This window comes from Camelus bactrianus, chromosome 8 (genome assembly GCF_048773025.1).
Source record: "Camelus bactrianus isolate YW-2024 breed Bactrian camel chromosome 8, ASM4877302v1, whole genome shotgun sequence".
Taxonomy (NCBI): Eukaryota; Metazoa; Chordata; class Mammalia; order Artiodactyla; family Camelidae; genus Camelus; species Camelus bactrianus.
Window position 1 is genome coordinate 51181128 of NC_133546.1, and position 12484 is coordinate 51193611.

Below are 12484 nucleotides of genomic sequence, written 5' to 3' on the forward strand. Positions count from 1 at the left end.
GCTCTGTCTCCTTTCTGGTGAAATCCCAGCCTCCGTCCCTTTTTCACTTTCGTCCATCCTCAAAATGATCTTCTCTTCCTCAGGTCAGCTTGCTGAGCCTAGTAATTCCCTGACTAAAAATAATCTGTTGCATGTCCTTCTAAATGTGTAGCCTGCAAATAACACCCAAATTCCAGCTTCTAGGACAACATGATTGACAGAAGTATATGGATACTGGGAAGAGAGGCAAGAATTAGGAATTTAGTAAAGGCTCTTTGGGAAGGCTGGGGTTGAGCTGTGGAGAGAGGGAGCAGGGGGAGTGGAAGCCAAAGAAGAAACATCACGGAGAGAAGGCAGGCCCTGATAGTCAGCAAATGCAGACTGCTAGCACTCCCTTATTTTATTCTCTTAATTTGCCTTCACATTCTGCCTGCCTACTGTATCTGAAAAGACTTTTTTTCCACTTCTTGACAAAGCATCCAGACACTCAACTTCCCCCTAATTCAGATTTCCACAGTCGCTTTGTGAATAATTCCACAGGAAGGTATGTCACAACAGAAAATTCCAAATACCTCTCTGGGAGCTTTTTCACTGCCAGCAGCCCCCTGAACTCTATTTTAAATGGTTGTTTTTCGACATGATTTTGTCCAAGGAAGAATGTTCTTTATTGTTTTCAATTTCTTTAAACATCTTTATGATACTAGCAATTTCATTGACTATGAAATAAGACTCTTTGTATATTTTTATACTCTGTCCTTATAATATATGATTATGCTAATGACTCATGTCTTCAAAAGAGAAATGCACAAATTAAACTCCACATTTTATATAATCCATTAATTTTATTCTGACCTCTGCCAATTTATAGGCTAAAAATAAATAAAGCCGTGTTTATTGAGTTTTACTTAACTTGACTTTATCCTATATATACACTTTGTTCTAAAATAATCAAATGTTGGAGAATTCATAAACTGGGGGTTTTATTTTGAAAAATTAACAGTTGTTTATACAGGGTGATTTCCAGACTAGTATTAAGCCATCTTTGAATGAATTTGAATATTAAATAAACTTCTTTTCTTTATTTTAGGTGATGGTGTTTGTACATGCTAGAAATGCCACTGTAAGAACAGCTATGTCTCTAATAGAAAGAGCAAAGAATAATGGCCAGATTTCCTACTTTTTACCTACTCAAGGACCTGAATATGGGCATGCAGAAAAACAGGTAGGGAGCAAACGACATTACAATACAAGAACTAAATCACATAATGTGCTAGGTATACCAGATGTTTTATATAGGAAAGCACCATGATCTTCAATATTCAAGAAGGTAATTTTATCCTGTTATAATCTTGAATTTTTTCTTGACTTTGAAAGAATCCCAATGCATGACGCGTTCAATGATCACTTTTTTCTATCTGGTTATAATTGTAATGTTTAATCCTGCTCTTGAAAATATAGCTAAAGCATAAAATGCAATTAAATTCTATGAAATATGTTAACATCTTATGGATTATTGTTCTTTTAAAGATATAACAGATAATTTTTTTAATTTATAAGATTACTAGAGACAGATGCAACTTACATAAACAAAAGCTCTTTCTTGAGTATGTAAAAATCTGAAACCAAAAAGGTTCAGAACAGCTGCCTTGCTACTCGGTATGTACTCAGAGGACTTGAAAAGCCTGTCTCCTCATTAGAAATGGAGAACCTCAGGCCCTACCTGAGCTTTACCGTATCATAATCTGCATTTCAGCTTGATCCCTGGGTGGTTTATGCACATTTCAGCTTGAGAAGCACATCTCTAGGTAATTTGGGTATTGATAGTGTTCCAAGATTTACAGAGGGTTTTATTTAATTATACCAAATAATGATTTACATCAAGAGTGGGCAAACTACAGCCCAAGGGCCAAAGGTGGCATTTTATAATTAAAGTTTTACTGGAAAATAGTCAAAACCCTTCCTTTATTTTCTATAACTGCTTTTTTTAAACACAAGGGCAGAATCAGTAGTCGATACAGGGATTATATGGCTCACAAATCCCAAAACGTTCTCTGTCCCTTTGCAGAAAAATTTGCCCTGATTTAAAGTTATAAACAATAAATTTTCAAATAAAAAAATCTCTGACAGTGATATTTTCTATGTATAACATAAGATTGAACTGATATTTGCTGAACAGCTGCCAGACACTGTACTCTGCAACTTCACATTTACCACCTTATGTGCCATTTTATGTATTTAGTTGTTAGGGTTGTGCTATAAACTTCCCTGTTTTCTATTGGTATTTTAAATTCTGACTATGATAATCTGATGCTAGTTGTTTTGAATGTCATATTCTCTTTCAGTTTAACTACAAAATGTATTCATTTTCTTCATTTTTTTTGCTTTATAAAATTTTCTATTACCTACCGCTTATTATGCAGCTTTGCATTCTTCCAGTTATTTATTAATTATGAATTTATGAGCAGCTTTGGAAAGTTAGGTTGGCATTCTTGAGTCTTGTTTCATTTCTTTGAAAATACAGAACTCTATTGTGTTTAAAAGCCAAGCCTTGAGAGCCACCTTGTGGTTTTCTGGTTATTTTGTACCTCTCAGTTCTGAGAATTACTGCTGTTCTACATCAGGCAGGTTTATTATCTAATTGTTACAATAATAATATTCAGTATTTATTGAGTGTACTCGTACCAAGCATTGTTTTCATTGCTTTCTATAACTCATTCAGTGCTCTCAACAACCTATGATGTGGGTTAGTATTATTATTATCTTTTGATACAGCATCTATCAAATATAACTCAAATATAGCATGAAATATTCTAAAGCATATAGAAATAATTTATGTAGAGACATTTTCAAAATAATATTTATTTATTTAATTAAGGTAGTGTCACCAAACACACAATCACAGATCACTATGCTGAAAAAAAACATGGAGAAATGGAAAGTTACAGTTGAGTAGACTTGAAAATCCTTTGCCATTTTATTATATCTCTTTTAGGTATTTTTATTATACTTGATTTTGATTCTGAATGGATTCCACAGACATTTATTAATAAGTACATGTTTTCAAGAAACGTTGTCCTGTTCACCATTATATTCTTTAATACAGTATTCAGCTGATAGTAGGTACCCCAAAATCAATTTTTTTTTTTTTGCCTTTGTTCCTTGGAGACAAACATAAGTGATGTTCTCACTTTAATTTTCTCATTTGATCTCTACCACTGTTCTTTCCTTGAAAGATTCTTATCACCATTTTGCAGATACGGAAACTGAGAAGACAGAATAAAGTTCTCAGAGACTCCCCTGTAATAAGTGGAGCTGTAATTTGAACCAGTCTGACTCTAAAGTCTACCCCATCAGTACAGTGCATCCTGTTTGTTCAAAAGCAAACATATCAAACCCAGTCTGACTTTAGGGCTTTGAGTTTTTTTGTTTGTTTGTTTTAGTAAAAGAAAGGAACATTACTTTAGCCGAACTGTATCCCTCTTTCTCCTAAAGAGAGATTCAAAACAGTTGGCCCCTCCACAGTGGAAGTTATTTTATAACAAAAGGTAATCTTTCTAAATGTTTTCTCAAAGATCCAGAATTTTAGATTATTCTTCAGTGCAAGTTGTATGTTTGTCCTTATTTGTTGAAGTGCCTTTTGAACTTGAATGGATTAACATTCTGGCAGTACTAAGAAAGCTATTACCATGATGACAGGAGATATTTCTTATGTTTTTGAAAAATGGGAAATTAAGTACTCAAAGCATTAAAATAAAATTAGAAGGTAAATTTGCTGTGGTGGGAGACTCCTAACTCCTGTTAATGGAAAGGCAGCTAAATCCCTACTGTGTCTCTGTGCTGCTTTCCCCCTAAGTGCTTAATGTAACCGTCTCAATCCCTGACTCACCAAGTATGGTTTTTAAAAGCTTTTCTTCACAGTTTTATTCAGCACACTGTAGCTAGTAAATAATAGATAAAACTCTGATGAGAACTCCTTTTCTGTGTGTGGGCGGGGTATGTGTATGTGTGTGTATAGGCTATTTCCATGCCTTAGCCACAGCTGAGAATGAGTCTTTTCTTCCCAGTAAGTAACATTTATACTTCAGGACTCCTCAATCCATTCCCATCTTTAATATCAAATTCACTCCCAGCTGAAAAATCATCTATATTTCCAAATTGTCCACTGAAACAGGAAAATAGGAAAAGGAAAGTGAAGTTCCCCAAGAGTAGTTTTAGCTATAAAGAGCTTCCCGTTCTCTCTGGGGAAGGGAGTGTCCCAGAAATTCCAAATGAGCCCCAAAGCAAGAGGGCACGCGAACATAAAGCTCTGGTTGTGGCTTCACCTCTAGAAGCCCTGTGGCCTTAAACACCTAAACATGTCTGAAACATACTTTCTCCTCTGTCAAATGGAATAATAATGGGGTAAACAACACCTATCCTAGGAGTTTTCCATGAGCAACAGGTGAAATGATGCATGAAATTATTTTGGAAACTCTCTAAGAATGATAATATATTACATATATTATGGAAATCTACTTTTAGAAATTTACTCTGGATATTCCTTTTTGCCTTCCCCCACAAAGATACTTCTTAAGAAACCATTATTTTCTGTAAGAACATACTTCAGGGAGTAGTAGCAGCTTACATTTATACATAGACATGTATCATTATGTATGCAGACGTTTTCATTATTAAGCTATTGCTCTTATTATTGTAATTGTAAGTTGAATAAATTATTTGAATTAGTATCTTAAGATTCTGTTTCATTTGCCCTCTCAGTCAAATAATTCTTCCTTTTAGGGATGAAAATTTTAACAGGCCTTAAATACTCTAGTATTAGGATGGGTGTTCTTACACACAGAAACACACACACACCCCCCGCACCCTGTACAATATTTCTCTGATTTATGGGCAATGATGTGGTTAGATTTTTTACATACATTAGTGATACTAGAAGTTTTTCCTATAGGTAGATACGGTCTATCATGCAGTAAGCCTCATGAATGTAATTACTGGAAATATCCATTAAACAAATCAGAACACTTGGAAAAATCCAATAATAATATGTACTCTCAAGCTATGTCATTTTATGACACTATTATTATCTAGATCTGCCAACATCTCCTGTTTTCATAGGTTAGCTCTAGCCTTTGCTTAATTTAAAGGAATTTGACTTTAATATAAGTTATCTGATACTTAATATTGATAGCTTTAATTATTTCTGCTTTAGCAGCTATCCAGTGTCAGTATAGCCAAATAGATTTAGAATTTCCTCTTCCTGGAATAGATGATACCTGTTACGTAAGGGCAGTAATAGATGTCTAATAGCTCCCTTTCTCTTATTTTTTACTTGGAGTGCAAAATGTTATTTTCTCAGAGTTTATTCTTTCATCAGGCATATCAACCTCCTTTCCTTTTGGAGGCAAACTTATTAATTATACTGGCTGTTTGTAACCACACAGAAAGAATATCAAAAGTATATTAATGTTTTTTAATAAAATCAAAGAAAATTAATTGGATTTTTGGAAGCATGACTTTTCTGTTTTCAAAGGGAGGTAGCCTTTTCAGAATAAAGACTTTGGATCCAGGCAAACCTGGTTTTTAATTTTGATTCACACACTCTGACATAGCATTTCAACTTCCTCGAGCTATGATTTGTCATAAACAAAGTGGCAATGATATCTTAAGATTTTTGTACTAAATGAGGTAACATAGAATTTGCCTGTCACATAGTAGACACACTGTAAATGGTTATGTATGAGCTTTGAAGGGAAAGAAGATGACAGTTTTAAAGAATAATAGATGAGACAACACTTAAATTTGAAGCTTTGAACAACAAAAAATAACATTGAATTTTAAAAGGCAATAAATAGGTTGGGGAAATACAACAAATACAACAGACCAGTTAATATCTACATCTTTAGGTCCTGTACTTATTAAGTTTAATAACTAAAACATGATGATTCCAGTACTTAAATGAACAAAAAAGGAAATAAAATAGGTCAACAAACTGGAAGAAAAAATTATTAAAGTTGTGAAATGTAATAGGCTTTATATTCTTAAACCCAATAAATTATCAAAAACTAAAAATGTTAATGTCGAATTCTGAAGATGTTTTGAGGATTTGGCACACTCCTAGATTTCCTGTGGCAATAATCAGTTCAATCCTTTAAAAAAAAAATTTGGTAATATATTTTAAGAGCCAAACATTTTTTTAGAGCCTTTAACCTTGAAATCTTAAACCTGGGAATCTTTCCAAGGAAAGATTAAAAGGAAAAGTTAATATATACCAAGAGTTTTATTCCAACATGTTATTTATAATGAAAAAAAATGATACAGACAGCATAAATATCCAATAATAGGGGAATTTTAAAATAAAGCATGGACAGTAATTCAATTAACTATTGTATACCTGCTAAGAACACTGATTTTAGAGTATATAAGACATCCAATTCTAAATTAATATTTCAGTTTTAACTCAATTGACCAAGTGTCTTGTGCCACTCTAACCTAAATAAGTGGCCAGATGAGACAGAGTCTTTCTAAGACATAGGCATTCTCACAGAGGATTTAGAAATAAATATATATAAGGAAAGCAAAATGTGGTAAAAAAAAGAAAAACATGAGAGAAGGACAGATAGTTCAGTGAGAACACAAAGGAGAAGTATATTAATTTAAACCAGTGGTCTTGTATTTCAGTAGCAGCAATGAGGGTAAAGAGCATTCCAAGGGAAAAGAGAAAGAGGACATGGGCATGATGTCATCCCACTTGTTTACTTTTGATTTTGTTGTTTGTGCTTTAGGTATGATTTCCAAAAAATATTACCATGACCCATGTCAAAGAGCTTTATAGTGAGACATTTTTTAAGGAACATAGAAAGTAGCATTGGAATTTTATCCTTATTTCTCTTGTTATTACTTTTAACTAAATTTTGATTGCAGTAATTTTAGTTCTTGTGCTTTAAGATGTATTTTAGAAGCATAGAATAAATTTCTTATAGCAAATTTATACATCTTATTAAAGAATTTTGCTGTTTTGGAAGAGTATGTATATCAGAATATTGTTACTCTCTCATTTGAAAATATATTAGTAGGGGAGCCACTTTAAAAACACATAGATTACATAAATAAGGTTTTTAATCCCTAGTGATACAGAGATTTTTATATTGATAAAATTTAAAAATCAAAGTGATATTTCATAGCACACTCTTTTTTAATTTTTTATTTCAGCATTTATTTTAAAATGGCCAAATAGATATAAAGAATGCAATTTTAAATAAGATTCTCTTTTCTAATTAGGATGCTCTCTCTGGAATGTTAACTTGTTGCTATGTAATTGGGTTGTAGAAATTCCAGGGTAGCTCATGTAGGAACCAAGATCACCTTTCTAGGAATGTAACATGGATCGGGGGACATGGTACTTTCTTTCTCCCCAGTTAAAGTGAATAATTAGCACAGTTGGATGGGATATGGAAATTGGTTATGGGAAGTAGGCTAGTGTGAGTCATTGTGAATTGATTGTATACACACGAACCTGAAACTTTTTTTAGTGGTGGTTACTCAGTGACTGTTTACTGAGTATAAGCTACGTACCACTCACTGTGGTAGATCAGTAGGTATCAAGATAGATAAACTCTGCTGTCAACCTGTTTAAAGTGGATTGAGAAAGATGCATTCTATCAATCAGGACTCCTTAAAGGAAACAAACCATTCTAGGTATATTTTATATAAAAAATAATTTTGTGAGAAGTTAGATACTTACTAGAATGTTGGTTAAGACTGGAGGAGTAGAAGCTAGGCAGCTACTTCTTATACTGGAAGTACTAGAACAGCATGTTGAGCGTAAGCCACCGCACCATCGCGGTGATCCAGCATGTAGAAGCTACAGCCACTACTACAGATGCCCTTCATCATGCATGAACTTTAAAAACACACAGATTACATAGGTAAGGTTTTTAATCCCGAGTGATACTGAGATGTGTATATTGGGAAAATGAACTTTGAATGTATAGTACATCCATTGTAATTTTCAACCCTCATTTCTCCAAGACCTTGATGACAGGTAACATGGCCAGATATACTGAACCTTAAAGGAACAAAGGTTTTTGTAAAAGGTTAGTACAAACTGTTGTGGAAGTGGTGATAGGGAAGAGAGACATCTTACCAGTTACCAGAATCAGAATATCTGAAACTAAGGCCCTAGAATTTTTAACATTATCCTCAAAAGTTTTGATCATAGCTAAATTTTGTTGGTGGCTAATGAGCCTTATCCTGAGAACAGGGTGGGAAGTGTGATGTATTTCCTCTGAAAGTCTTATGGAAGACAGAACAATGCAGGTTGTGGTTTTCTTGGTGTAGATGCCGGAGGACCAGTTTCAGATGTCCCAGTGATAGGGTTTAAAGTGGAATAAGAGCTCTAAAAGAGAGAGAAAGAGAAAGGGTGGGGAAGGTGACATATATTCCTTTGATCTCTAAACTCCTGTGTCAAAAGATAAGCCAGATAATGGTTTATGCTCCAAACAATGTAAGCAGGTCCACTGATTAATTTTATAAACTTTAATGATAAAAACCACGCTTACCAAAATTGAGGGCTTTATAATATTTTTTTCCAATATTGAAAAGATTTACTCACTAGTAGTTGTGGGAAAGAGTGGTATCATTTGGGAGAAAATACTTACCTCTTTCTGGTTAAATTTAGTTTTGATAATGACACTTAAGTTATTCCTTCCTAATGGATTTGAAATTATCCACATTAAAGCATATCTCATCAAGATAAATTACCACAGAAGGTTTACAAAGGTCACTGTAAAATATTTATGCAATTTCATATTGCTCTTTCGTTCACGGTTTGTATCTGAGCTGAAGGTCTTGTGTTACTTCTGCATATTTTTTGGTCTTGTGGAGAAAAAAACAAATTTGTTTTTTAATATTCTTAATTGCTTGCTGTCGATCTTCATGTTTTAATCATGTGTTTGTGTTAGTTTGGAAGTCGACTTTGGGAAGTGGTTACATTTTAACCTTTTTCATTTAAAAAAGTGCTCACACTGAGTTTCCTTGTCATGGGAAAGAAAAAGATACGTAAAGTCATGGAAGGAAGTTTGATGTCCTTTCATTGGGGGCGGGAGGTGGAGGGGAAATACAGTACCCTCTGTGTGCTAATGGATTATTTTAGCAGCTGTCCATTCCATTCTAATTTTACTGACAATAAAGCCCTATATGGGAAGTTCACCTGTGACAAATGGAAATATAAAATCAGAGGAAACCAAGCTTAGACAATTCTTAAACTACACACCTGACTCCCTTTACCTTTTCACAGCTGGTATTCTTTTGTGTTGAATTTCCATTTGTAGAGACACTTTATCTAGTGAGTATAGTATTGGATCTCAAATAGTTTCCTTGGAGAATCCAATGCTTTATTCAGAGAATGTGAACAAGGTGAATTATACCTCTGCAGCTCTGCAGAGGACAGCAAAGCCTGGACTCCAGGTAGAGCTCACCCTGGGAAACCATGTGGGAAACAACTGTTCTGACACTTGAGAAAGCAGCAGGCATCGTGTAATAAACAAGTTTAGCTCCATAACTCGTAGTCTTAACCATCTTTCTCCATTCACTTCTCCAAATGAAACTCCTGTTTAAAAGCTTCTTACTTTTGTATTTCTTTCAAGGGAAGATTTTGTACAACTACCATTGTATGTGTTTGCATGTGAGTTTTAGCATGAAAAAATTGAATTGTGTTAGATTGTGTTAGACACTTTTATGTCTCTCGCTTTTCTCAATACTACGTCTCAGAGATCATTCCAAATCAACACAGAAAGATCTGATTCTTTCTTTTAACAGCTGCAAAGTTTTCTCCAATGTGGACATTATCTTAATTCACGGACTCAGCCTGACTTGATGGATACTTCTGTTGTTTCTAATTATGCTTTATTGTAAACAGTGCTGCAGTAGACATTCTTGCTCATATTCTTGGCAGTTGAAATGCTGTCCATTGGGAAAATTCCTTGCAGTGGAATTTATCCATCAACACAGTACACGCATATAAAATTTTGGTGAATGGTCCTGAATTGCCCACTGGGGAGATTGCTCCAGCTTAACATTTCCTGGAACAATAACTTCCTCCCGTCTGACTTTGCCAGCACTAAGCAATGTCAGAGTTTTTGAGTTTATGACAGATTAATAGGCAAAAAATGGAACTTCATTATTATTTTGACTGGCATTTCTTTATGAGTGAAGCTGAGCATATTCGATATTCACCATTTGAACTTCTTTTTCTATAAACTGCGTGTTCTGTCATATGTGTTACAGACTTTTTTTCTAGTTCATCTTTGATTTTATTTTGTTTGTGAATATTTTTACCATGGTGAGATTTTATCAGTTTATTTAGTCTTGCTTATAAAAGCGATACCTACTTCATCCATGATTTCCTCCAGCACTTTTAAAATTTAATTTAATTTTTATTGTTAAATCTTTGATCTATCTGGAATTTATTTCATATAGTAATGATACTGGTTTGGAACCTCCTCGGGACCTTCCTGGGTGTAATATGAAACTGCCCCCCACTCACAGAGTGCAAGAGGCAGACCATTCCAAGGGAACTAGTGTACAAATAGATCTCCGCCACAATCATGTCATTTCATTTTATGGAAGTCCTTCGGCAGTGTTTTAATACTTTCTTCATGAATGTGCTGCCTATTGTTTTTTTCCGATTTTGATGGCTTTTATAAATGCAATATTTTCTTCAGTTTTATTTCTGACTAGTTATTGTTTATATACAGAAAGACTTGTTTAAGATACTGATTTTGAGGACTGTCACCTTTCTGAATTTTATCATTATTTTAGTTAGTTTTTAATCAGTCCTCAATTTTCTAAAGAAATGTTTATTTTATCTGCAGCTAATAATTACTTTGACCTCTTCTTTCCCAGTATTTATACTTTTTATTATTTTCTCATGTCTAATTTCATTGTCTAGGACATTGGTAAGCTGATAGTAAACAGCTTTGCCTTGTTTCTAATTTTAACTGATATAATCCTAATGTTTCACAATTTAGTAGGTTTGAGATCGATATTGTCACCTCCATTCACCAAGATTGAATGTAGTCTTTTGTCAGATTTCAGAGCCTGGAGATGATAAGATATTTTCTTTCCTTTGACTTACTAATAAATATGTTAATATAAGTGTATTTATAAGTATATCAGTACAATGTCATTGTATTCTATGGTTTAATTGTACTTAGTTGTGATGTATTGTTTTAATAAATTGGAGAATTCTGTTTTCTACAGTTCTTTACTATTTGGATTAATATTCTTAAAAGAGATTTCTCTATTATATTCTGTTTTCTGCTGCTTTATCAGGTTTTAATATCAGTGCTATTACACCGCCTCTGAAAGATTAATTTTTAGGCTTTACTTCTACTTCTGTGCTGTAAGGTCTCTTAATAACATTAGAATTAGTCTTTAAAAGTATGAAGCCTGGATGTTAGCTAGCCTTTAAATTTTATTTAAATTGCTTTTATTTTAATTTTTCTATCACTTTTAATATAAAGGTTAGTAACATATTTTCCTAGAAAATTATTTGTTCTAAACAGTTTTAATAATGGAATGTATTGAATTTTACCAAGTACTCCTTGATGAGTCTTTTAAATTGTGATATATTTCTGAACATTTTCTTTATCACATTGCCAATTTTGTGTCTGTCTTCTTGTGCTGTTGTGCTTATATACAGCTACGTGTCTCCTTTTACTTAAAGGCTAGATAGTAAATATTTTAAGCCTGTGAACATATGGTGTCTGTCACAACTCCTTAACTCCTCTGTTGTAGCTCAAAAGCAGCCATAGACAATATATAAACAAACTGATATGGCTGTATTCCAATAAAACTTTATTTACAAAACAGGCAGTTGGCACATAGTTTACCAACTCCTGCTACCCAGTAATAGGCATTGTCTATTTTTGTTCATTTTTTTCTTTTAAAATAAGAGTTTTTGTATTTACTTACCAATTTCACATTTTTAAAATCAGATTCTATTTTAACCTTATTAGGACATTTCTTTTCCCTTGGCTTTATCATATTTTTTTATTTTTATAAATTCTTAAATTAGATGTTTAATTTACTTATTTATTATATGCTTATTTAGTTACAATAAGTATTTCAGGTATGATGTTTTCTGAGAGCACAACTGTGCTACGTCCTATAAGTTTGATGTGTGGTGTTTTCATTAATTTTTAAACTTGTGCAATTTTAGTTTTTATTTCTCATTTGCTAAGAAATCCAAGAAAAAGAGAGAGAGATATATAGACTTGCGTGTGTGTTAGTTTAGCCTTATTCATGATTTTATTCAGATATTTTGCACCTTGTTCCACCTACCATCGCATCTCCATCTCCCCTAGAATGTTGTACTAGAGTACCTAAAACTGGTGTCCCCTGTCTCTTCCCTGCTCAAAAACCTTGAGTAGCTTCCCATTTAATTCAGAGTAAAAGCCACAGTCTTTATAATGGATGTCTTCAAACTCATGTCCCAAACTGAATC

At 33.5% G+C, this 12484-nt stretch overlaps 1 protein-coding gene across 3 annotated transcripts in view; it reads left to right on the forward strand.

Moving 5' to 3' along the window:
* ASCC3 (activating signal cointegrator 1 complex subunit 3) overlaps positions 1-12484 on the forward strand; it is a 301513-nt gene that overhangs the window by 166465 nt on the left and 122564 nt on the right. For all 3 annotated transcript variants that reach the window (XM_074368581.1, XM_074368580.1, XM_010965191.3), the window contains exon 14: positions 1067-1201. In XM_074368581.1, the coding sequence (XP_074224682.1) occupies positions 1067-1201 (135 nt within the window). The remainder of the gene's footprint in view (positions 1-1066; positions 1202-12484) is intronic.